The sequence below is a fragment of the Pleurodeles waltl genome, chromosome 4_1, assembly GCF_031143425.1.
Source record: "Pleurodeles waltl isolate 20211129_DDA chromosome 4_1, aPleWal1.hap1.20221129, whole genome shotgun sequence".
Classification (NCBI taxonomy): Eukaryota; Metazoa; Chordata; class Amphibia; order Caudata; family Salamandridae; genus Pleurodeles; species Pleurodeles waltl.
Window position 1 is genome coordinate 183,364,107 of NC_090442.1, and position 27,390 is coordinate 183,391,496.

General features: G+C 44.3%; 1 protein-coding gene across 1 annotated transcript in view; it reads left to right on the top strand.

The window, feature by feature from the left end:
• LOC138287527 (protein mono-ADP-ribosyltransferase PARP12-like) overlaps positions 1-27,390 on the top strand; it is a 271,292-nt gene that overhangs the window by 6,621 nt on the left and 237,281 nt on the right. The window contains exon 3 of the mRNA XM_069228001.1: positions 26,056-26,191. Coding sequence (XP_069084102.1) covers positions 26,056-26,191 — 136 coding nt within the window. The remainder of the gene's footprint in view (positions 1-26,055; positions 26,192-27,390) is intronic.

Sequence of the window (27,390 nt, forward strand, 5' to 3'; positions counted from 1 at the left end):
GAAAAAGGGTCTGCAGAAGAAGGCTTGCGGTTTTCCCCCTGAAAATGGCATCAACAAAGGGTTTGCGGTGCTAAAATCACCAGCTTCCCAGCTTTCAGGAACAGGCAGACATGAATCAGAAAAAACAATTTTCAACACAATTTTGGCATTTTACTGGGACATACCCCATTTTTACGATTTTTGTCCTTTCAGCCTCCTTCCAGTCAGTGACAGACATGTGCGTGAAACCAATGTTGGATCCCAGAAACATTAACATTTCTGAAAAGTAGACAAAATTCTGAATTCTGCAAGGGGTAATTTGTGTAGATCCTACAAGGGTTTCCTACAGAAAATAACAACTGGAAAAAAAAAATTGAAATTGAGGTGAAAAAAACTGCAATTTTTCTCTACGTTTTACTCTGTAACTTTTTCCTGCAATGTCAGATTTTTTAAAGCAATATACCGTTACGTCTGCTGGACTCTTCTGGTTGCGGGGATATACAGGGCTTGTAGGTTCATCAATAACCCTAGGTACCCAGAACCAATAAATGGGCAGCACCCTGCAGTGGGTTTTCATGCTATACCAGGTATACAGCAATTCATTTGCTGAAATATAAAGAGTGAAAAATAGCTATCAAGAAAACCTTTGTATTTCCAAAATGAGCACAAGATAAGGTGTTGAGGAGCAGTGGTTATTTGCACATCTCTGAATTCCGGGGTGCCCATATTTGCATGTGAATTACAGGGCATTTCTCAAATAGATGTCTTTTTTACACACTCTCTTATGTTTGGAAGTTAAAAATGTAGAGAAAGACAAGGGGAAATAACACTTGTTTTGCTATTTTATGTTCCCCCAAGTCTCCTGGTAAAAATGATACCTCACTTGTGTGGGTAGGCCTAGCGCCCGCGACAGGAAATGCCCCAAAACACAATGTGGACACATCCCATTTTTTGACAGAAAACAGAGGTGTTTTTTGCAAGGTGCCTACCTGTAGATTTTGGCCTCTAGCTCAGCCGGCACCTCGGGAAACCTACCAAACCTGTGCATTTGTTAAAACTAGAGACCTAGGGGAATCCAAGATGGGGAGATTTGTGGGGCTCTCACCAGGTTCTGTTACCCAGAATCCTTTGCAAACCTAAAAATTTGGCTACAAAAACACGTTTTCCTCATATTTTGGTGACAGAAAGTTCTGGAATCTGAGAGGAGCCACACATTTCCTTCCACCCAGCGTTCCCCCAAGTCTCCCGATAAAAATGATACCTCATTTGTGTGGGTAGGCCTAGCGCCCGCAACAGGAAATGCCCCAAAACACAACGTGGACACATCCCATTTTTTGACAGAAAACAGAGGTGTTTTTTGCAAAGTGCCTACCTGTAGATTTTGGCCTCTAGCTCAGCCGGCACCTAGTGAAACCTACCAAACCGGTGCATTTTTGAAAACTAGAGACCTAGTGGAATCCAAGATGGGGTGACTTGTGGGGCTCTGACCAGGTTCTGTTACCCAGAATCCTTTGCAAACCTCAAAATCTGGCTAAAAAACATGTTTTCCCTACATTTCGGTGACAGAAAGTTCTGGAATCTGAGAGGAGCCACAAATTTCCTTGCACCCAGCGTTCCCCCAAATCTCCCGATAAAAATGATACCTCACTTGTGTGGGTGGGCCAGGTGCCTGCAACAGAAAAAGGCCACAAACTTTTAGAGATTATGGGGATAGCACAGCGAGTTGATAAGCACATATTCTTCTCTTATACATCTTTAGGCTAACTCTGCTTTGGGGACCCACACAAGTGAGGTTTCATTTTACTTGGGAGACTGAGGGGAACGCTGGGGAGTAGGAATTGTGTGCTGGAGCGGTGATCGTACAAACGAAAGTCAGGAAAATATGCTTTTTTAAGCAAATTTTGATGTTTGCAGAGGAGTCTGGGTAAGAAAATGTTGGGGGATCCACGCAAGCCACACCTCCCTGGACTCCTTGGGGTGTCTAGTTTAAAAAAATGTCTGGGTTTGGTAGGTTTCCCTAGATGAAGGCCGCACCCAGGACCAAAAACCTAGGTGCCCCCTCACCCCCAAACACAGGTAGTTTTGTAGTATATCATTTTGATGTGTCCACATACGTCTGTGATGTGCCAAACACTAAAATTGTGAAAAGAAACGCACTTAGGTTATGTGAAAAAGAACACTCACCCACCAACCAAGTTGGTGGCATGCTTCATCATCGGGGTCCCACCTGAGACACCTAGCGTGTCACAAGTGTGCTGCGACGCCTGATTACAGCAGAGCAGGTTTTGTCATTTGTACCACACATAATGGTTGGATTTGGCACGAGGGTGAGTGATGGTACAGTAGATCAAATTTTATTAACAAGAGATTTCACAAAAGTGAAATGCACTGGTAATAACTGAAAGGCCAAAAAACTGAACCAATGACTCACAGCTCGTGAGCTGTAAAGCCACGGCAAGGCACCAACCGCTTTACAGTCCATTCACACACCTTTCATACATGACATGCACAAGACCATTCATGCCGCCAGCCACGGGCCCAGCACATTACAACACTCGCATCGACGGACAGCGCCAGTCAAGGGCCCATCACTTTCATACGCCCACATGCCTGATACAGCAATCACACCAGCTGATGAGTGTGTGGACTGGCGTTTGGCTGGCACCGCTAGCCAAGCGCCACCTCACCCATACCGCCAGCCAAGCGCCACCTCACACATACTGCCAGCCAAGCGCCACCCCAAGCACACCGCCAGCCAAGCACCACACCACCCATACCGCCAGCCAAGCGCCACCCCTCGCACACCGCCAGCCAAGCGCCACACCACCTATACTGCCAGCCAAGCACCACCCCACGCACACCGCCAACCAAGCCCCACCCCAAGCACACCGCCAGCCAAGCGCCACCCCACACACACCGCCAGCCAAGCGCCACCCCACGCACACCGCCATCACTTTTTGTTGTTGTTTATAAACAACAAAGAAAACACTAACTAATTATAAAATAAGTACAAAACTACAAACACAAAAGCTCTAACTAAATAATTTTTTTTTTTTTAAATATATTTTCATTAATAGTTCGCTGTTTACTTTTCACAGTTACATTTATGGGAACATATAATTCACGTTATTCACAACATTTAAAAGGATACTTTACTTTGCATGCGTTCACATATGTCTTATGTCGTGTTTTAACTCACATCTAGGTCTGTATCCGGTTTCTGTTGCCCGTTAGCTCTAGGGTTCTATATTTGTTTCCTTGAGTGTCTAGTTCCTTGTCCCTTTGTTACCCATTTGTTTTATATGCTCACATAACAGCTTCAACTTTAACTTAACTATGTACACACTTAATGGCTTTTTGTGGGTGGTTTTAGTGTTAGGCAGTGAGGGTCGATACCTGAGAGGGCTATATCTGGAGGGATAGTCATCTGCTGTATGCGTTTTCCTATTTCTCCTTGTGAGTGATTGTACTCCATTCCGCTCTGCACTTTGTGGTTTATTATGAGCTGTCAGTGTTCTCTACTAGCTATTTCATTGTTATTTTTTCTCACCCTAGCCGGCGGTGTTCCTGGGTTTATCTCTTATCTCCTTACAGTATTGAAAGGACCTTTAACAATGTAAGACATTCATATAAGTAGACAGATACCACCACATAATAAATTATAAACAGCCATGATGCAGTTTCCACTGGGAAGTAGACCCTTCGCCTTTCCATCAGATTCACTGCCACTCCAGTTGTGGTCTAGTTGGAAACAGTGTAACAAGGAGACATGGTTTGTAATCTCGGCCTCCCAATTTGGCTAAATTGTGTGCTATTTAGAAATCACGTTTTAAACTTATTCCTCTGTCCCCAAGATTGGAAGCATTTAGAATCAAACTAAATGCTGTTAGAAAGTTTGTGGTTAAAAAACACCCTGGACTGGGTATTATATCACAAGGCAGGCAGACAATGTACACTCTCATTGTCTATTCACATAGCTTTTGGAACAAGACGTGCTGCATTACGATTATTGAGCTCTAATTTTAACAAATTGATTGATCTTGGGCAAATTATACTGTCCTTGTTACTCTGGTTACTTATCTGACAGTATGCATGCACTTTAAAAGAGGCTTAAAAGAAGAAATCTACACCCAGGACATACTTTCAGCATAGGCTCCCCTACCATGGCTTTCATTCACACATTTCAGATTGTTTAACTACAGGTCTCCACATTGAACAGGGAGTATCCAAAGACCACAGTGTCACTAAAATTGCCATATGTAGGAGCCCTCCTGTGCTTGAAATGGGTGAAATAGTTACAAGTGGACACTCCCATGCGGCTTGAGGTTTACCCTCTTCTGCAGCCTCTGTCACCAAAGCTCACAGTAGGTTAATGGAGACTCTGTTGTACAAGATCTGCACATCAGTGGTCCCTCAGGGTGGAAGAGACCTAGAAGAGACTTAACTGACTAGGGATCCATCTGCACGATCTGACAGGTTTACAGCTTCTGCATGCCATTAAATAGCTGTAGGGATGTTGAGTGTGTGTCCATTGTGTTGTATTTTCTCTTCTTAACTTGATTGTTGTTACATTTATTTAGCACTTACTACCCCTGACAAGGGGCTGAAATTCTTTATGGCAGGTAGCACACTACTCTGTGATCCTTAGTTAGTGGTTAATCCAGGGGTTATCAGTTATTGTTGTATATTTGTTGGTTATTGGGTTAGTGTTGTGCTCGGAGGAAACCAATGCATTTCCTACAATTTGTGGTGGGAAATTAGGTTAATTGGAGGCGTGATTGCTAGAGTGAGGTCATGCAGGTTGAAAAATGGGATAAGCAAATATAGTGGGGGGTTTATAGGCTAGAAAGGGTTAGATATTGCAGGAATGGTTATTCTAAAGGAGAGTTTATAATTTGTAAGAGGCTTTGTTAGTTTACTAAAGTATAGTGAGTAAGACTGGCAGGCATGTGACAGAGTAAGGTACACGTACAGGCACTATGGCACGAAGAGGGTGGAGCGTAAGTAGAATATCATTCAAATGGAATGATAGGAGAGAGAATAATTCATAGCTATAAATCAGGTTAATTTTCAGGCATGGATTTTTTGAAATATTGCTTGGTGAGGATATTGAGATAGGATGCAATCTGGGAATGTCTAAAGTGAAGAAGGAAAGGTTGAATGTTGATTACCTGTAGGCAGGCGACATGCTGTTGTGTCTTTGGTTGTTCCATTTGGATGTAGATTGTGTTGATACAGTCTGTCCATTTTAACACCTGTTGAATATTACTAAAGTTGTTCCACTTGGTTTTATTATGAGATACTGCATTATGCGGCACGTCTAGAAAGCAGGCCCTTTATGTGTGTCATCGCTGGGAGTCACATGATCATTCTATTTATGGATTTGTTTGGGACGGCATGGGTGTTATGCTTCTAGGGGGATGTGGTTCTGCCTGATATTAGGGGCTGTTGTTAAAGGGATTCTTCTGATTTAACTCTTCTTTGATCTTAGAGGGTCCTGGAGGGAATGTGCCTGTAGCCAGAAACTGCCCCATGTGGATTATTATTTGGAATAACCAGGTCCTACCCATCCTTCTGAAATGTAAGTGGTTCTCAGTGGCTCTGATGTATGCAGGCAGCAAATTCAATAGTTTTCTGGCTTGAATGGAAAAAGTAGTGCCACCCATTGTGTTCTTCCTGTAAACAGAATTATTTAGTACACTGCCTGTCTGGAATATCAATTCCTGGGCTAGGAGTAGTTTGTGATATTTGCTTGAATGAATATTGGTCCTTTGCCATTTATAGTTCTGTGCGTGATGCACCGCAGTTTGAAGGAGGATGTTCATGCTGTTGGGAGCCAGTGTAGAACCTGCAGGGCTCGAAAGATGAGTAGTTATATACTTACCTTTAGAAGTAGTCTTGCTGCTGAGTATTGGTTTCTTTGTAGCCATCTGATAGTTGAGAGTGGAAAGCTGTTGTATAGTCTGCATAGTCAAGTCTACAAAGGATGAGTGATGCTGTTGCGTGTACCTTTTTAGGAAACAAGATGGGGAAAGACGTGTCTAAGTGTTTTCATTGTGCAGAAAGTTGATTGAAACAGCCTGTCCACTTGAGAATTTATGGAAAGTGAGCGTCCAAGAAGATTCCAAGATTTTCTCAGGTTTATAGATATTTTGTGTATGGGTCCCAGTTTATCTAAGCAGAAAGATATAGGGTCATAATTTTTCCATTCACTGATGGTCCGTATTTCCTTTTTTAAAGCATTCAGCTTGAAATGATTCTGCATCATCCATTGATCTTTGAGGCAGGTGTTATATGTGGATGTTCCCATGCCCTTGGGGTTTTCCAGTTTTAGAATTATCTCTGTATGGTCTTCATCTGCGTAGTTATCAGAACCTGTTGATAAATTTAGTAGTGGTTTCATGCATGTTTTAAAACGTAGCGGTAAGATGATAGATCCTTGTGGCACTCCTGTTTTATGCCGTAAGCGTTTGAAGGAAAAGGAGTGCATGAATCTGGTATTATGTGTTGTTTAGGTAAGAGGAAATCCAGCTGAGAGTGATGCCATCTATAGGGACTTCTTTCAGTCTATGAAGTAAGGAGTTATGAGTGGGAGAACATTTTTTATTAAATAAACACGCATTGGCAATGTCAATAGGTCTGGCTTTAAAGTAATGTTGTACAGAAGCATTTCTATACCTTTTAGCTTTGAGAACCCTCTCTGAATAACTACTGGAATACAGCCCTCCCCCCAAGCCATTTATATTACTTGAACTTCTAAACAATAATACACAAAAAGTATATAAACCATTAACACACGCCAATAGTAGAACCACTGAAAGCTTTAGCAAGGCAAGCCAGAAACCTGGCTAAGCTTTAGGTGCTCTCAGAACCTCGAGCCCAAAACAAGCTGCTTTTTCACAGGGGCAATGGTGGACATGTGGCTATAGCTGTGGATATCTGTCATGAAGAACCAAGTTGAAATCCGGACCTCAGCTCAGACTCATGCAATTCTCACTATGCCATAAAAACAAAATGTATTTTGCAGTCTGTGTCTCTTAAGAAGAACGCTTATGTCCTTGGACAACGTTTGCACTATGTAAAAGTGCCCTAAATAAAATGTGGATTTGATCTCAAAAAGATATACTATATAGTGGTCAAATTTCAGTCTGATCCATCCCAGCTTCCATGCTTGACCAAACTCTGTGATCCTAGGCAAATTCCTTATTTTACCAAACCTCCTTCTTGTTCATTAACACATATGAGTGCTCCTTCAAATACCTGTGTTCAAGGTGTGTGCTGTACAAAATCCTAGCACGTTTAATTTCACAGCTATAATGATGCTCCAGCTATAATAAGAATCTAGTAAACATAAAGGGTACACATAACTGTCCTGCCTTTTAGTTCACTAATAGCATTGTCATCAGGGCGGAGGCAGGAATGTTTCTCAGCGTATGTTTAAAAATGTTCACTTTTAATACTTCTGTCTGATGCACTAAGGTGAAACACTACAGAATGTTATTGAAATACACCTTTTTGAATTTTAAAGAAACATGGTATTTTAACACGATGTGTGTGGCATGATTTAGAAGCTAGCTATTTTCAGGGCTCGTCTTGTGCAGGGACTCTTACAGCCACACCCCACCCTCGGCTCAGCTTTCTCTGTTAATCTATTGGCTCACCCATGTATGTTTCAGAACTGGATACAAATTCCAGCACTTGGATATTTGGAGCCTTCTCAGAGTCTTTGGAGAATTGGAGATGTGGTTCCCCCAGCACTACAGCTGGAGACACACAGTTTTTTACATTTTCCAAAACGCTTACGTGTCGCCTCGGACGATTTTAGCATCACTACATCAGCCTTAATCTCTGACTTGCTTCTGCACCTATGAGTCTGTTTTCCCTGACACTCAATGAAGGAGAGCGGCTCCTCGACGCTGGATGTGGTTTGCTGTAATTCACGCAGCACAGCCATAATGAACTACTCTCGCCACAACGGACAGTTTCCTCCTCATCTTATATCCTCTCCCACACTTTTGTATAGTCTGCATTTGATTTTATCCTTGGTGCAAAGAAATCAGATTTTTTCACATTTGGATCTGGTTATGTTTTCTTTGCAGTTATTTGATCCGTTAATGCCGTGGACTCACCAGCAGCTGCAGGGTGGTATGTGGCGGAACCACGCATGCCTTTACAACGACTCTATTACAATGAACGCGTCTTTGCAACAAATGTCTTTACCACAATTGTTTTTACCATGCATATGCCTTTACCATAAAAGTGTAAATGTTTTACAGGTAAGTATAAACCCCAAAACCCAAACGCACCCTAAACCCTAAATATACCCTTGCCACCCAAAACTCCATACCCACCCTAAACCCTAAAAATAACCTTGCCACCCAAAAACCCTTACCAACACTAAACCCTAAAAATACGATTGCCATCCAAAAACCCATACCTACCCGAAACAGTAAAAATGCCCTTGCCACCCAAAAACCTTTGCCCACCCTAAACCCTAAAAACACCCTCACTCTATTTGACCTTATAAAGTCATATTTGTGGTAAAAAAAAATCATTGTGGAGACATTCGTGGTAAAGATACATTCAACGTCATTGAGTCATTGTAGGCTATGTGTGGCTCTGACCTCGTTTTAAAGGCTGTTTACCCGCCACAGGGTATTCTTCTCCTGCACTGCTCGTGTCACAGCCTACAGGCTGACCAGGCAAGTCATGGAAGCTTCAGTGTGCATCCCCATTGCCGGAGTTCAGGGAGCAATAAAACATGTGAAGTGCTTATAACTGGTCCACGGACTTCCTGAGCAAATCTTGTGGACCCCCAGAGGTCTGCGGACCACAGGTTAAGAACCTCTGTTGTATGGTAATGTGAAGCATTACAAGTGAATAGAACGGGAATAGATATGTAATTGTGTGGAAGCAGAGAACTGTAGAATAATATTGGGTTCAGATTAAAGGGTCAGGTGATAATTGCACTGTTAAACTAGACCCCAAAATCCATTTAGGTTAATGACTGCCATCCTAACATCTGCGCTGCTGCCAGAGAAAAGCAGCATAAATGATCTAGTTATCTAAGACAATTTAATAGCATTCCAGTGTTGTGTGTGTGTCCCTAAAAATTCAAGTTTAGGCAGCTGGTTAAATAAAATGATCACAGCAGTGTGGAGGGCAGGCACTTTTTTAAATGGAAGCACACAACTTCTGCCCAATCTAAACATGTACTCCTGACTCCCAACATGTGGTCCTCTCTAGTGATGCTCACATAATTGTCTGGCGACAGCGAGTGGGACACGAGATGGGCAAGCAGCGGGGATTGGAAGAAGGCACAATACAGGTCATTAGTACGATAAATATATCTTGACAGGTCAATTAACATAGTAAGCAATTTTTAAGGGGTGGACAGACATCCCTATAGAGGGAGTTACAAGCAGAAAGAGCCAGAAGGCCTGGAGGAGAGGGAGACGACAGGGGAGACAGCAAGAAAAAAAAACTACTGAATGAGAAAGTAAAAATCCCTGTCAGTAATGGACTCAATCAATCAGAATCAGTGTTTTTAAAAAATATATTTATTCGTTTTTCTGTAGAACAAAAAAAGATGCAAACAGCACATCCATCCACATTGCATCTTAGGGTGTAACATACCAATGTGTTGAGTTGTAAAAGACACATTATTACAGTATATGCATGTCTATCACATTTCACCTGGATCTGGTCAGGGACTCCTTTTTCCTTGACAGTACTCCTCAAGGGTGGTACTGAGATATGGGTCCATCCCCCTCTCCTCCTACATCTATGTTATTATATTTGAGCCAGGGGCCCCATACTTTATGGAACCTTTTCAGGCATCCTCTTGTCTCATAAGTAACTTTTTTTCGGCGACCAAATATAGGTTCATCCTAACTCTCCATTCTGAGGGTGCACCCCAATATTTGCCCACATCTCGTTTCGCCACCACAAGACCCAGATTGTCAAAGAGGAGCTTGCGTCTGGGTATGTCTTCCTCTGTGTGTATTTTCAACAGTACAAATCTGAGGTCCATTGATAGGCCTTTGCCCAGTATCTTATTAAGCTCCTCTATTATGACCGTCCAATAAGCATGTATTAGGGGGTAAGACCATAGTGTGTGCAGGAATGGCCCATCTTCGTCTCTACATCTCAGACAGTTAGGGACCTCTGCCCTACTCATTCTGTGTAGGCATGCCCCGTTGTAATATATCCTATGTAGGACTTTGAACTAGATGAGTATTAGTGGGGATTTGATTGCCACCTCCCTGGGGTGCATCAGGGCCATCTCCCAAGCTGTACTGTCTAGTTCTCCCACCTCATCCTCCCATATTGCTTTCAGTTTCATCAGACTGTCCGAGAATAGTCTTATATGTCCATGAGACCACTTTCTCCGCTATCTCACCTTGGAGGAGCCTCCCTTCTAAGGGTGCTTATTCCAGGATGTCTTCTGATGCTATCTTCTCTGTCTGCCAGACGAGTTTCGAGTGCAAATATTTAAAATATTGGGTTTTGTGTAAATGATATTCCCGCTGTAGGGAAGTGAAGGGGATCAGTTTGCCCTCCTCTATGAGGTCACTCAGCTTTGAGATTCCGATAGTATCCCATTGTCCAAAACCTTTCTGCTTCCCAAATTCCTTCAAACATGGACCCACGCATAGGATGTCTCCTGGGTCAATCTCCTGCCCCATTTTGTCAGTCTGTCTACCCCTTTCCAGGCGTCAGTGGTCACCTGGGTCGCTGTTAGCAATTTCTTTGACCTTTTTCCCCCATATAGATAGTGCAAATATGAGTGTGTCTGAAACTGGGTCCTCTCCAGTGCATATGTTGGGTGATTTCCATGCATAGTCCCCCAGTCATTAATTATTATTAAGTGCGCTGCCCACTAGTATGCTCAGACACTGGGAAGGGAGATGCCCCCATTGTCCTGACTCCTCTGCAGCATCCCCAGTGCCACTCTAGGGTGCCCCCATTCCATACCAGCGTCCGGACCTCAGTATCTATTGTCGTAAAGATGTCATCTGGGATCTTATGGTAGGTATTTTGGAGAGCATACGGGAGCTTCGGGGGTGTGATCATCTTATACAAGGCCGCACTTCCTAATAATGTCAGAGGCAGAGTCCTCCATCTTTCAACGTCCCCATGGAAGTCTACAAGTACCTCCTTTATATTATGGTCTAGGCTGGCTTCTTTATTAGAGGTCATAAAGTGTCCTTCTGTTGGGTAGAGACTGGTTTTATCCCTGTTGATGTGGTAGCTAGTGTGGGCTCCTTGTCTGTCAAATATCTGGAATATACTCAATATCGTCTCAGTCGGTCTAGTAGCATACAAAAGGATGTCGTCGGCAGAGGGCATCCCTGTCTCATTCCCCTCTCAATGGAGGAGTCAGTGGATAATTTGCTGTTTACTCTGACTCTGGCAAATGGGTTTCCATAGAGGAGATCTATACAGGCAATACATGTGGGGCTAAACCTGAACTTTACCAAGGACTTGCTTAGGAAAGGCCAGTGTACAGCAACAAATGCCTTCTCGGCATGTAAGGATAGGATTATGTGGGGGAATCAGAAGCAATGTTAAGCAGCAACAAACAAGCTTCTTCTGGTGCATTAGGTGCATTCTCATGGAGCTGGATTTGGGGAGCACTCCTATAAAATGTCTAGAAGTGAGTAGGCTGAGGTACATGATACCAGTCTGTTACCCATTGAAAATGCAAACTTGTCTAGGACTGATACCAAGAGGTAGGTGGCAGAAGTCAAACCCCTGGCGGTGCCCGAGGAGGTGTGATGACAGCGAGGGCCCTACCAAAGCTGTAATGAGGGGCTGGGTGGTACCTGCTCTCTAACTCCCCCAACCACTCTGCTATGTAGTAGGGTGACTTGTCTGCTGTCAATTTTAGGGCATTGATATAGTTGTAGTCTATCCAGATCCCCTGTTCCCCACCTGTGCGCTCATTTGTTGTACTGCACAGTGGGGCTGCACCGCACTCGAGGGTCAGCCTTGTTTTCGTTCCTCCAACAGATGCACAGGCCCAAAACAGCAGCCTAGACACATGCCAGTTACGGAGTTCTTCCAGTGAAGCAGCTTCTTCCATGGAGCTCCCAGGACCTCACCAATCTCTACACTAGTTTCTCGGTGCCATCAGAGGTCAGTTGCATCTCTGCCCCGTACAACTGGGGTTTACCTGCACCTCTGGAAGCTGTATTAGGGAAACCCAATTACTCAGCTCATCGGTCGGATGCCTTTCTCATCCAACTGCAGGCCATGCTCTTATCTAGATTTGCGCTTTTTGCCACATAGTCCATCATGTGCTGCATAATCTGCAGATTTTAACAAAAAAAGTTTGTTTCTTGTTCAAATGGAGCAAAAGTTACTAAAAACACTGCAACTAAAAACACCGGTACGGATAAGAAAGGGAGTACAGCAAGGGGTTTAGTACCATGGGTGCAGTGGCACCAGGACCCAAAGCCCTGAAGGGCCCACTGATGCCTGATAATTGCTTTACTGTACTACCTCTACAGTCAAAGGGCTCATTTCCCTTGCTTGCACCCTGACCTATGGCATCTTTGGTATGCTCCTGGGTAGCGCTTCATTGGCTGGCCTTCTGTATGACATTGCTGCCATGTTACCCAGTTACATGTGTGATTTACTGGTCCAGTTCAGGTTTTTTCTTTGAATTATGGGACTTGTAGTCATATTTTATAATAGTCTAAACAAGACTACATGTCCCAGAATTCAAGGAAAAAATGTAAACAGATGCAGCACATCACACATAAACATGGGAAAATTGACAGTGCTGCTGCGAGCATTCGCTAGAAACAAAATAAGCAGTTAGTTGGGTCAGATATGCAGCATACACCATCTCTATAAGATGGTCCAGCTACAAATCTTTATAGACTGCCTACATAACAGTTCCCAAGACAGTTGTTCCTGAGTGTAGCACCCTTGAGCTATATTTGGGCTACTTTTGGTACACTTTGGGCTGCAGAGTGTTGAACAGTGTTGCCAGATTGGGCTATTTCCCGCACAAATGGGTGACATTTTTCCCATTTGTGCGATAAAATACTCAAATGGCAGGTGGCTACTTTTTGGGCAAATATTAGCCCATTGTGCGCATTTAGTGAAGCTGGGGCAGCGCAAGTTCAGCAGCACTCCTGGCCTTGGCATTGCAGTCACTCACTGGGCAGTGTGGGTGGCATTATCATCATAGCAGTCAATCAGAGTTGCCAGGCCACCAGTCTTAGCATGCTCTCATGATTCGCTGAGCACACATGACACTGTCACGTGATGCAAGCTGAGCTTAAATTGCCCTGGAAGTAGCGCTCGTGCACATGGACCAGATCTTGCGAGGGGAGACATTGAGGGGAATTGAAGGTGATTGACATGCCCAGTAGCCTGAGTCTGCAAGTCCTTGTGTACTCAACAGTTTTCAGGTTAGTTAATATATTAATTATCCTGCTGGAGAGATCTATTCCGTAATTTAGTGTCTGTTTATTGTGAAACACTCTTATGGCCTGAGGAATGGTGCGCGCCATGTAAAACTGCCATACATAAAATTTGGGTTCTAATGTTCTCCAAGATTTAATAGCAAAGTGTTAACATTTGCTGTTACAAAGAGATACCAGCTAGTGGCCAAATTGCAGAGTCTGAAATTTGAAATGTGGGATTAATGCCAGTTTCCCTGCTTGAACAAAATTGTGTAATCTTAGGCAAACACTATTTCAGCCAGCCTCCTTTTTTTGTTGTTTGTCGCATATGAGAACATCTTTGAATACGTTTATTACAGGATGCACGCTCTACAAAAAACTTTTCTTGTGTTTGATTTAATAGCCTACATGGTTGTGCCATCTATTTTAAGAATCTAGGCCACATTTAGGGTACATAACCTGCCTCTTAGTACACTAATAGCATTGTCATCATGGAGGGGGCAGGAGTGCTTCTCAATTTATGTTTAAAAACTCTCACTTGTAATAAATACTTTTCAGTAGTGTGATATAATTTGATGTGCTAAGGTGAAATGATTCCATGTGTTACACTTTTTTGAATTGTGAAAATTTCTTATTTTCTAACACATTTTTTATTGCAGGATGTGCATTCCAAATATGTTCTTGGCTCGACTCAAGTATGGGCTCTTGAAGCACAGTCAGGGGTTCCTTTGGATAGTAATAAGTTTGTGATGTAAACTACTCTGACATCCTACATACTCCTACTCTGACATGAGGACTATAGCTATAAAAGAAAAGAAAATTAGTAAGTGCTATGTTCATCATTACTGTCATTACCTCTACAGATCTGAGTTTCTTACAGTACTTGCATATTTCTTACATGAAGAGTTTGAACAAATTCAAAAACCTTGCTCCAAATCATAGCACCATAGTGCAAGGGTGTCAGTGTTGTTGGCAGGATTGTTTCTTTGCAGGAAGGGACACCTTCCTGCATAAAAACAATCCATGGAGGCTTTTTCCTCTTTCTATGTGTGCTGAAGAATGCAGCACACATAGAAAGATGAAAACAAGGAGAAATAAAGATATTTCTCCTTGTTACACTTCACCGGGGGGGCATACTGTTTTGACACATTCTCACATTTACAGATCCTTGTAAATCTGGAAATTCGCAAAACCTAAGGGTGTTGCATGGGGAAACGCGTGACGTAGTATAACGCAATGCAGCGACTTGTGCTGCGTTGCCTTACACCATATCTAAGAGGCCATGAAAAGCCACGCAAAGTGGCTTTCCATGGCCTCGTACATATCGGTCTGCACTCTGCGCTACCAGTGCATCATAAAATGTGATGTACCGGCGGTGAAGGGGGCTTGTAAATAAGCTCCTGTTTCCCTCAATGGCATTGAAATCTAGATCATTTTCTGGTAGGGATGGGGAGGTTAAGTGATTTGCCCGCAGTCACATGATGTTGATGTGACGCCGACACCTGAACCTGATACCAAATCTCTAAAGTCAGCAGCTGTGGTCATTACGCCACATCCTCTCCCAGGTTTGAATTTATTGTGACAAAAGTAACAGTTAATCGTAATGGGGACTGATCCTCAAAATCAGTAGTTACTGTCAGAATTGGAACATGAGTATAGAAGTGCCAAGGTTGCCATTGAACCTCCTCCTACTATACACAGATTGAATAGAAATTAGGATTGTGCTTAAAATGTTTCCTGTTGCCTGTTCTTGCATAAATTGAAGGTTGCAACTTTGGGCTGATGTTTGGGCTGAAACTGGTCTGTGTTGGGCTGTATTTGGGCTTGAACTTGGACAGCTTTGGGCTTGAGACGGGTCTCAAAATCTGGCAACACTGGCGGTGGAGTCTGATGGTGAAGCTCTCCCATCCAAGAACCAACCTGCCATAGTCAGCACCTGCCATGTGGCGAGTGATTCTGCCGGAACCGGATGGAGTTAGTGGCGAGGGATGATTTTCTGCAGCTCACTGTGACAAGTCCTTCCTTGGCCAGTATGTGCTCGCATACACAGCAGAAACACATGTCGCAGAAACAGTACGAGGACATCCCGCTTTCTATTAATGGTTAGTCCCTGGACTCCCAAGCCCCCGTGGCCATGCCCTGTAATGAAACGGAAATGCTTCACTGATTATTCAGCAAAAGGAACATCACAGCAGTTGCATGTTAAAACCAGGTTGTCGCTGAGAACGTTTAGGGATAAAAGGAAGCAATTCTCTTTATATTATAAAATGTTGAGCCACATTCCGTATGCGCTAGTTTCCAAGTAAATTTTCCTTCCTGTCCATGACGGTATTGTACACGTAGCTTATGGTTCTAGCCAGTGTGATTAAGAATAGCTGTGGTTCGGCGGTACCAGTAAATTGCAGTTTATTTTGTTTGTTTTTGTTGCATATTTTCAAGGGCATTCTCATTGTGTGCCAAACTTCTATAAGGTATCTGAACTCCCGTAAGTGTTAGCAGGAGTAATGCCCGAGCTGTTCTTTACAGCTTCTTCTGGCTTAAACTTCAGAGGCAGGATGTAGTGTCCCAACCTGGAACACACAGCAGTGATGGAGCAAAGACCCTTGCAAGGTCATCAGAGGTCAGCCCTGCCCTGGCACGTGCACACATCACTATATTCACTCGCACCTGCACTCATAACGCCACCGGGACTTTACACCTGCAGCCTCACTCACGCCTCACTGCCACATGCACCACCTGCGATGAGGTTGGAAAGTGAGCTCCTTTGCACCTCACTCACGCATGCACTGGAACTTGCACCAGTAAGCTCACTATCACCTCGCCCACACCTGCGCTGTCACTGGCACCTGTACTGGCACTTTAACTCTCACCTGCACCCACACTGGGGCTGGCATCATTATCCTCTCTCGCACCAGCACTGGCATTTGCTGTGGCACTAGCATTCACCCCTGCACTCCTACTTCCACCCACACCTATTACGGAACTTGCACCGGTAACATCTGCTCACTACTAGATGATATGAATTACATGAATTAGTCTCATTCTCTCGCAGTCACCGCAGAGGGATGGAGGGCGGTGATTCCTAGTCCTCAAAGAGCAGAAATGTTTCCAGGGATGCTCCTGGAATTGGGGCAGATGGTGAGGGTGTGCGGAGGGTGGGGGGGTCGTTGGGGGGGGGGGGTGTAAGAGTCACACTTCTCTCCTCTTCTGTTATCTTCACCTGCCACTCGAAGTGCAAACTATTGTCCAAGTAATCAAAATGAACACCCAGGGGAACTCTGAAATCTCTACTGCAGCGTCAGAAGACGGGTAGGTCGGAAGCAGACGTGCCACTCAGGCACTAGACTTCCAGTGAAGAGCACCCTGCTGGGTGTGATCATGTCCATTTAAATTGTTAGGATCTAGTATTTTTTAATCTGGCACAACAATGAAGCAGTATATGAGATGAGCCAAGATGAGAGCGTTATATCTGTGCAAACTGACAGATGGCCCTGCTGTCAGAGGCCCGAGTGTATAATTTGTAGTTATAAGATGCAAGTCAAGTCTCCTCTGGTGTGAAAAGTCAGAGCCTTTGGGCTCGTGTAGTTGGTGGAATAGTTATGCTGTTTGAAGCCAGAATCTTTACATACAGGAGGAAGATCTTAAATGTTTGATATCTAAACACCACTAACCCATCACCGTTTAGTAAATCCAGGACAATCATATTGGGAAAAGGAAGTAGTTTACTGATATTTCCTAAGACCTTCAGGATGCTGTAGCTGTTTCAAATCCATTAAATTAAACAGAAAGTGATAATTTATCTCATGACATGCACTTGAATTATTGTTCTACTGGCAGTAGAGTGTCACTCATAATGTCACACAACACTGAAATTTCACACATAAGAGCAGTGAAAATGTGGAAACGTCACACATAAGCAAAAGGAAACCATAGCAGCTATGAAAGGAAAGTATGCAAAAGCATGTTAGAATAGAGACAAAACCACTGTTCAAAATCTAGCCCTATATGCTAAGAAAGAAAAACTCCAAGGTCGAGGGGTGTAAAATGTTTGATACATTGAACAACCAAGGAGGGGTGGCAAAAGCAAGGGACGAGCTGAGGAAGAAGGGGAAACAACACAGAGCCCAAGGGAAGGAGCTGGAAAACATATGCACTCTTGTGGACTGCTAAGCCAAAAAGAAGAAAGGAATTCCAAAAAGTAAGCAGTGGAAGGATAAAAGTCATGCAGGCAAAAGGAAGGTAACAACGCCATCCTCCAGTGGAGGGACAAACACAAGATGGGACAAGGAAAGCCACTGAACAAGAAGCAAGCAAATGAGAATAACAACAAAACCAACAAATGGTAAGCAATGTTTGTGCAGTAAAGCCACTACAAGTTCACAGTAGGTCTTTCGCAACCAGACATTTGCTCTGTCTAGTATGCAAGATATAAAAACAAACTTTCACAGTACAGGGCAAAATAAATCTTGCTGTGGAATATGCGACTCTACTCCCATGACTACAGGGACCCCGGGGGTGAAGGAGGTGCGCCATACAGTTAGAAGACCTCTGCTATAGGTGACTTGAGCCAGGAATGGAATTAAACCATCATTACCTTGCAGGTTTCCCCACCTTGGTGCTGGATTTCTTTGTGTTTTAGTGTGCTTCATGTCAGGGCTCAAAACACTGGTGGAAGCAAGAAAAAGTGTTATCTGATCCAGGCAGGAAACCTGGAGCAACAGATAACAGTGCAGTTCTGGCACTACACAATGCTTAAAGCTCTACGTAGACACCATTCAAGCACTGTGAACTATAAAATACAATATCTTTATTTACTAACTGAAGGAGCAAGGTGACACCATTCAAGCACTGTGAACTATAAAATACAATATCTTTATTTACTAACCGAAGGAGCAAGGTAGTGGTTAAAACACTCAGGTGGTAACTATATGCTTGTTACAGTGGGGCCCAAAGAACTCAGTCTGAGTCCTGGCCATATGCTGTTTAGGCCCAGGGGAAAACAAAGATGTGGTATCTAAGGTTGAGCACAGGTTGTAGGGATTGTGGCTCTTATATTGGCATAGTCTAATAGGAAAGACTGTTTGGAGGTTGCTGCAATCGTTAGTGTTAGACCTATCAGCTCTTGGCGTGGTTTCCCCTGTCTTTTAGACTTCTGACCTCCAGTTATGATCCTGTGCTGAACTTTGTTTTTGCTGGGTTTAGGACTCTGGGCACTTTACTTCTGCTGACCAGTGCAAGTGCTCTCTGTCTAAACTGGATTGGTAATTGGTTTATCCATGATTGGCACATTTGATTTACTAGTAAGTCCCTAGTAAAGTGCACCAGAGGTGGCGAGGGCCTCCAAATCAAATGCTACTAGTAGGTCTGCTGCACTGATTGTGCCACCCACATGAGTAGCCCTGTAAACATGTCTCGGACCTGCCACTGCAGTGTCTGTGTGTGCAGGTTTGTACTGTCAGTTCGACCTGGCAAATGTGTACCCACTTGCCAGGCCCAAACCTTCCATTTTACTACATGTAAGTCACTCCTAAGGTAGGCCCAAGGCAACATCATGGGCAGGGATCAGTGTATTTAAAAGGTAGGACATGTACTATTGTGTTTTACATGACTTGATAGTGAAATACTGCTACATTTGTTTTTCACTATTGCTAGGCCTATCTCTCCCATAGGGTAACATGGGAGTGCCCTGAAATATCTTTTAAGTGCAGTTTCCCATTGGGAGCAGTTAGAGATGTGGAGTTTGGGGTCTTCTGAACTCACAATTTAAACATACATCTTTTGGTAATGTTGGTTTTTAGATTGTAAGATTGAAAATGCCACTTTTAGAAAGTTGGCGTTTTCTTGCTTAGCCATTCTGTGCCTCTGCCTGGCTGCTGAATGCATGTTTGGGTCAGACTGGCAGTTGGGCTGATGGGAATTCACTCTAGACAGTAACACAAAGGGAGCTGAGGTGTGTACTGCATATTCTGATGGGTCTTCCTGGGTTAGAGTGGAAGGAGGAGCTGACACTTGCACCTGAATAGGGCTGTGCCTGTCCTTACACAATACAGTCTCCAACCCCCTGTAGTGTGTCTGGGGCCAGGACAGGGAGAGACAGGGTCTTGTGCACTACAAAGACTTTCCTTTGAAGTTTGCCTACTTCAAAGGCGAAAAGGAGTATACGTATTGGACTGCTGACCCCACAACTTCAGAACATTGCTGGACTGAGGACATTCTGCCAGGGAGAAGAGCTGGATGCTTGAGGAGGACCTGTCACTCTGCCTGTTGCTTTGCTGTGCTGGCCTGCTACTGCTACTTCTGCCCTGGGAGTGAAAGGACTGGACTTTGCTTTCTACAAGGAACTGATGCTTCACCACCAATGCCGCATCACCTTCCCTGCAACGGTAAGGAACTTCGAAGTAAGGAACTGATGCCTCACCTCCCCGGTAGCAGTAAGGAACCAACACTACACTGGTTCCAGTGATGCCTTAACTCCCAAGCTCTGTGCAACAGTACATTTTCAAAGGTACTATACCTGGGGGTCCGTGTGACCGCCGGCGCACTCCTTCACGAGTGGTGTCGGATGGTTGGAAACGACTCCGTCAACGACAGTGTGATAGCCCCAGTGGGAGCTATTGTGTTTCTAAGTGGTTTATTAGGATTTAATCTTTAAAAAATCATATCTTCTTTTGAGTATGTTGGATTTTTGTTGTTTTGGTCTTGTTTTACTCCAATAAATATGGGCTATTTTTCTAAACTGGTGTGGAGTACTTTTGTGGGGTTTTCTCTGTGTTACTTTGTGTGTGTTTGTGTACAAATACTTACACATTGCCTCTGAGATAAGCCTGACTGTTTGTGCCAAGCTACATAAGGGTGAGCTGGGGTTATCTTAGGTGAATGACTCCCTTACCCTGACTAGAGTGAGAGTCTCTACTTGGACAGGGTGTAAACTGACTAGAGACCCCACTTCTAACAGTTAAGTAGCCTAGATCCCAACCGATTCTGAAATGGCAGGTGGAACTAAGGTGGAAAGGATCAGCAGCGTGAAAACCACAAGATGTGTGAGCAGAGTTGCGGGTAGGGCTCCTGCACCAGTTGGGAACAAATGTAGGAGGCTGGACTGGCTTGTAGTGAGTACCAAGGGGTACTTGCACCTTGCACCAGGCCCAGTTATCCCTTATTAGTGTATAGGGTGTCTAGCAGCTTAGGCTGATAGATAATGGTAGCTTAGCAGAGCAGCTTAGGCTGAACTAGGAGACGTGTGAAGCTACTACAGTACCACTTAGTGTCATATGCACAATATCATAAGAAAACACAATACACAGTTATACTAAAAATAAAGGTACTTTATTTTTATGACAATATGCCAAAGTATCTTAGAGTGTACCCTCAGTGAGAGGATAGGAAATATACACAAGATATATATACACAATAGCAAAAATATGCAGTATAGTCTTAGAAAACAGTGCAAACAGTGTATAGTTACAATAGGATGCAATGGAGACACATAGGGATAGGGGCAACACAAACCATATACTCCAAAAGTGGAATGCGAACCACAAATGGACCCCAAACCTATGTGACCTTGTAGAGGGTCGCTGGGACTATTAGAAAATAGTGAGAGTTAGAAAATTAGCCCTCCCCAAGACCCTGAAAAGTGAGTGCAAAGTGCACTAAAGTTCCCCTAAGGACAAAGAAGTCGTGATAGAGGAATAATGCAGGAAAGACACAAACCAACAATGCAACAACTGTGGATTTCCAATCTAGGGTACCTGTGGAACAAGGGGACCAAGTCCAAAAGTCACAAGCAAGTCGGAGATGGGCCTATGCCCAGGAAATGCCAGCTGTGGGTGCAAAGAAGCTTCTACTGGACAGAAGAAGCTGAGGTTTCTGCAGGAACGAAAAGGGCTAGAGACTTCCCCTTTGGTGGACGGATCCCTCTCGACGTGGAGAGTCGTGCAGAAGTGTTTTCCCGCCAAAAGAATGCCAACAAGCCTTGCTAGCTGCAAATCGTGCGGTTAGCGTTTTTGGACGCTGCTGTGGCCCTGGAGGGACCAGGAGGTCGCAAATTGGACCAGGAGAGAGAGGGGACGTCGAGCAAGACAAGGAGCCCTCTCAGGAGCAGGTAGCACCCGGAGAAGTGCCAGAAACAGGCACTACGAGGATGCGTGAAACAGTGCTCACCCGAAGTTACACAAAGGAGTCCCACGTCGCCGGAGACCAACTTAGAAAGTCGTGCAATGCAGGTTAGAGTGCCGTGGACCCAGGCTTGGCTGTGCACGAAGGATTTCCGCCGGAAGTGCACAGGGGCTGGAGTAGCTGCAAAAGTCGCGGTTCCCAGCAATGCAGCCCAGCGAGGTGAGGCAAGGACTTACCTCCACCAAACTTGGACTGAAGAGTCACTGGACTGTGGGGGCCACTTGGACAGAGTTGCTGGATTCGAGGGACCTCGCTCGTCGTGCTGAGAGGAGACCCAAGGGACCGGTAATGCAGCTTTTTGGTGCCTGCGGTTGCAGGGGGAAGATTCCGTCGACCCACAGGAGATTTCTTCTGAGCTTCTGGTGCAGAGAGGAGGCAGACTACCCCCACAGCATGCACAAACAGGAAAACAGTCGAGAAGGCGGCAGGATCAGCGTTACAGAGTTGCAGTAGTCGTCTTAGCTACTTTGTTGCAGTTTTGCAGGGTTCCAGCGCGGTCAGCAGTCGATTCCTTATCAGAAGGTGAAGAGAGAGATGCAGAGGAACTCGGCTGAGCTCTTGCATTCGTTATCTAAAGTTTCCCCAGAGACAGAGACCCTAAATAGCCAGAAAAGAGGGTTTGGCTACTTAGGAGAGAGGATAGGCTAGCAACACCTGAAGGAGCCTATCAGAAGGAGTCTCTGACGTCACCTGGTGGCACTGGCCACTCAGAGCAGTCCAGTGTGCCAGCAGCACCTCTGTTTCCAAGATGGCAGAGGTCTGGAGCACACTGGAGGAGCTTTGGACACCTCCCAGGGGAGGTGCAGGTCAGGGGAGTGGTCACTCCCCTTTCCTTTGTCCAGTTTCGCGCCAGAGCAGGGCTAAGGGGTCCCTGAACCGGTGTAGACTGGCTTATGCAGAATTAGGCACATCTGTGCCCAAGAAAGCATTTCCAGAGGCTGGGGGAGGCTACTCCTCCCCTGCCTTCACAACATTTTCCAAAGGGAGAGGGTGTAACACCCTCTCTCAGAGGAAGTCCTTTGTTCTGCCATTCTGGGACAAGCCTGGCTTGACCCCAGGAGGGCAGAAACCTGTCTGAGGGGTTGGCAGCAGCAGCAGCTGCAGTGAAACCCCAGGAAAGGCAGTTTGGCAGTACCAGGGTCTGTGCTACAGACCACTGGGATCATCGAATTGTGCCAACAATGCCAGGATGGCATAGAGGGGGCAATTCCATGATCTTAGACATGTTACATGGCCATATTCGGAGTTACCATTGTGAAGCTACATATTGGTAGTGACCTATATGTAGTGCACGCGTGTAATGGTGTCCCCGCACTCACAAAGTTCAGGGAATTGGCTCTGAACAATGTGGGGGCACCTTGGCTAGTGCCAGGGTGCCCTCACACTAAGTAACTTTGCACCTAACCTTTACCAGGTAAAGGTTAGACATATAGGTGCCTTATAAGTTACTTAAGTGCAGTGTAAAATGGCTGTGAAATAACGTGGACGTTATTTCACTCAGGCTGCAGTGGCAGGCCTGTGTAAGAATTGTCAGATCTTCCTATGGGTGGCAAAAGAAATGCTGCAGCCCATAGGGATCTCCTGGAACCCCAATACCCTGGGTACCTCAGTACCATATACTAGGGAATTATAAGGGTGTTCCAGTAAGCCAATGTAAATTGGTAAAATTGGTCACTAGCCTGTTAGTGACAATTTAGAAAGAAATGAGAGAGCATAACCACTGAGGTTCTGGTTAGCAGAGCCTCAGTGAGACAGTTAGGCACTACACAGGGAACACACACATATAGGCCACAAACTTATGAGCACTGGGGTCCTGACTAGCAGGGTCCCAGTGACACATAACAAACATACTGAAAACATAGGGTTTTCACTATGAGCACTGGGCCCTGGCTAGCAGGATCCCAGTGAGACAGTGAAAACACCCTGACATACACTCACAAACAGGCCAAAAGTGGGGGTAACAAGGCTAGAAAGAGGCCACTTTCTCACAACAAAGAACAAAGATAATGCAATGTCAGTTTGAAAAGTAAAGACTTCAAATAGAACAGCGGGGATCTTGATATAAACAGTAGGCAGTCTCTAGGTGTCGTGGATCAGTGTTGGGCAGGATGACCTTGATTCTCACGAGTAGTAAGAAGGTTAAAAGGTTTCCTGCAGAACTTCTTAATGAGAAATAAGCAGTCCGAAAACTCTTACAGTTTCTGATGACCTGCACTAGGTACAGTCCTTTCATGGAGGGGACCATGTAAACTAGCTTGTTTAGTGGCAAAACCGGCAGTCTGTTGGTTTCCTGTCAGTCTCGCCCCAATGGCCACAAGTGGCAATAGGGTGAATGCTTGCAGTGTACCAAAATATCAAGGACAAAATAATGTTGAGCCAATATATTGATGCCTAACTATCAAGGACCAAGATATTGTGAAGGTAAGTATATATAAATATAGGTTTACTATACTTAACTCCACATATATGTGCCGAGATAATATATAACTTCAAGGTACCTTACCAACATCCACTTACCTTCATGATATTTTGGTCCTCGATATGTAGACATTGATATTTTGACTCCATAATATTTTTGTACATACAAGTGTAGCTAGGCTGTAAACAGGGACTACAGTAGAGCGGTTTAAAAAAACGTAAACCCTTTGTGGTGACCCATGACTGGCAGCCTGAGAAACAGTGTGCTAAAACTGCAAGATGCGCCCAGCCACACAAGGCTTCCTCTCAGAGTGAACCGCCTCTCAGAGTCACCAGCAGACCTGGCAGGCAGTCCCAAAAGCATGATTCTGTCTTGCAGCGCTCTATATGGTGTTCTCATCTGGCACCATTCCTGAAAAACAAATTGATTCATTGGCATACCATACCTTCTCACATGACTTAATTCAGTCAGACTGCCCTATTGGCTATAGATAGGTCTCTGCGCACACTGGTCAAACGCTAATACCCACCATTTGACCATTGTACTTACACATACTTAGTAATAAGCACCATATTTTAACAGAAGGCAACACACATTAATGAATTAAGCATCTGTATGGCGTGTGTGCCTGAAATCCAACCACCTGGTGCAAACCATCGAACCACTAAATGCTACACAATGTAAACCTGACGCATTATCTTCTGAAGGGCACTAAAGACAAATTGGTGTTCTGAAATGGAAAGAAAGAGAAACATTTAAGGTTGGTTGTTTTGTGAGGTACCATAGGTTCTTGAAGAATGAAGTTGCTATATGCTAAATGTTAAGGCCATCTTGGACTCTAGCTGTTTAAGTCAGACCTAGCTAATAGGGTAACAAGCATTTACAAAGCCAATAGGTCTCGCTTTTTGGAATTATTGGCTTTACCAATGCTGTTTTCCGATGCTCAACAGCACTGAGCAAAACCAAATAAGAAATAAAAGGTGTGATGACATGGCACCATTACTGGTCATTTAATCCTGTAGGCACAGGCATGTGTCACCACTCACCACTTTCCTGTTTTTTATTTACCAGGTCAGTAAATAAAAAGAAATGAGTGTGGAAGGGCAAAATAAAAAAGGACCACAGGGTTGAGGGTGCAACAAGAAAGCAGCTGGGGAGGAGGAGAAAAGCAGCACATGAAGAAGAAAGAGAAGCACGTGATAGATAGAACAACACGAAATGCGGAAGGTGAGTAGGGGAGAAGAAAATCAGAGAGAGAGAGGAGAGCAGCCCATGAAGGAGAAAGCAACAAAGGGTTCAGGGGAAGAAACACACAAGGAAAAGAGCAACTCAGAATGTGAGTGTGTGTGGCCGAAGAATCACATGAGACAGTGTGTAGAACACGAGGCTGGGAGCAACACGAGTGTGGGGATTGGTATTTGATGGGAAGGAGAAGCACAATAGGGAGAGAGCTGGAAAACACATTCACTCTCATAGAGTGCTTCACTAAAAAATAAACAAAATAGTCCTTTGAAAGGGAGCAGTGGAACAAACAGGTCAGTGACAAACGCAAGAAGAGGAAGGCAAGCCAGAAGTAAGCAAATAACAGTGATGAGAAAGGCAACCACTGTTAACAAATCGGTGAGCTGTAAGTCAACTTTCTTTTTTGGTAAACTCATAATAGGTCTTTTGTCACCAAAAAGCTTGCACAGTGTGGTAGGTGAGACCAAAAAAGTACCTTTTATACCACGTTCTACGCTAATGCTTATCAGGAGGGAGATGAGCACAAATTAGGATTTCACTCCTGCTGTGCCACAGGCAATATCAGAGTTCTCCGTGGTGGTAAGTACCTTTTCAGGTCACTGTGAAATGACTCAAAACAGTCAATAATGTTGTTTGTGTACATTACACTTCATTAGTTTACACCAAGGTATAAAACGGGTACCAACAACATTTGCAGCCTTGCATAAATAACATTTTCACCAGGGTATTTTTCTGGCCTCATGTTACCCCTTACTTTTCACCCTTTAGAGCTTAACATGATAATGCTCTGATTATCTTCCATGTGTTGTCTTACAGCAAGGTTTGTAGGTTTTCACATAACATCCATGCTGAGGGCAACAGAGCTGTGTTGGAGGCCAATGAGATCAGCGACCTCAATGAAAAGGAGCTGCAGGCTCTGCTGCTACTGAATGATCCCTCCTGTCTGCCAGAGGTGAGTTGCACAAGCTACAGAGAATCTGCACTATTGAAATAATAACACTTTAAACCAACCTTTCATGGCTTCCTGCCCTGGAGGTGACCATTGCGGCCCTCGAAGACCTGCAATATTGTTGTACTGTTTGTCTGATACAAAGTAACAAAATGACAACAAACAAATGACAATGGCAAAGTTTGATCAACTTTTGTAAAGTTCAAAGTTTTTTTTACAAGTTCCCATGCAACATGTGGGACACATCAACTTATCGTAAGTCATCAGTGCACACTTCTTTATGCATGGGTTACATAGCTCTGATATCCCATATTAAAGCAATCAATCCAAACTTGCATGCTGTCCAAGTTACATATAAGACAGACACTTTTTTTTCCGGTTTAATAAACAAACTAGTGGCTTAGCTTAGGAACGACCTAAAACGCCTCTCGGGGGAGTAGCTCTAGGGGGCGTGTTTGGGGGTGTAACACCCCCCAAAAAAATTTATTCTGTAGTAAATAGGTACAAGTGCTTTCAGTTAGGTAACATGAAGTGTCTGTCAGCTTTCACCTGGAAATTTTACATGCCCACTCTGACAAAAACACACACACTCTGTCTCTCTCCTATGCTTTGACGGCCTTAGAAAATGTTGCTTAGTTTGAAAAATATTGCGTTTTAAGTACCCATAACAATTCGCCCTCCTCTCTCTTTCCAGTACCTCTTCAGCTCCCCTCATGTCCTCCTTCTCATATAATGTGTTTTAACAAGATGTCCCAGCCTGCTTGTTGGGAAATCTGAAGCTCACACCCTGCTAACCATACTGACCAAGCTGCGCCCCAACAGCCAGTGATCATATAACCTAAACTGTCTAGCAGTCTGATCAACCAACAAGCTTTAGGGGAACGTATAATTAATGCAATATTCAAACAGTTTAAATGGGTTTAACCCGCCTCTGGAGACCATAGTCCAGGAGAAAGTAGCTCCTACCGAGGGTGAAGCAACTACAGGCCAGCCCCCAGCTGCTCAGGCATGCAACTGTACCAGGCAATACAGGAGCGCTGTCGCTTCTATCGGGGCACCCCCAAATGATTGCAGAGGTATTGTCACAAGGCGTCATCCTTTGGGCACATTTTCTTGCTTTTGAGTGACAAAACCATTGGATCACCTAGTAACTCTGCCCATTGGCATGCACATTAACCACTTCCAACAATAGGACTATTATG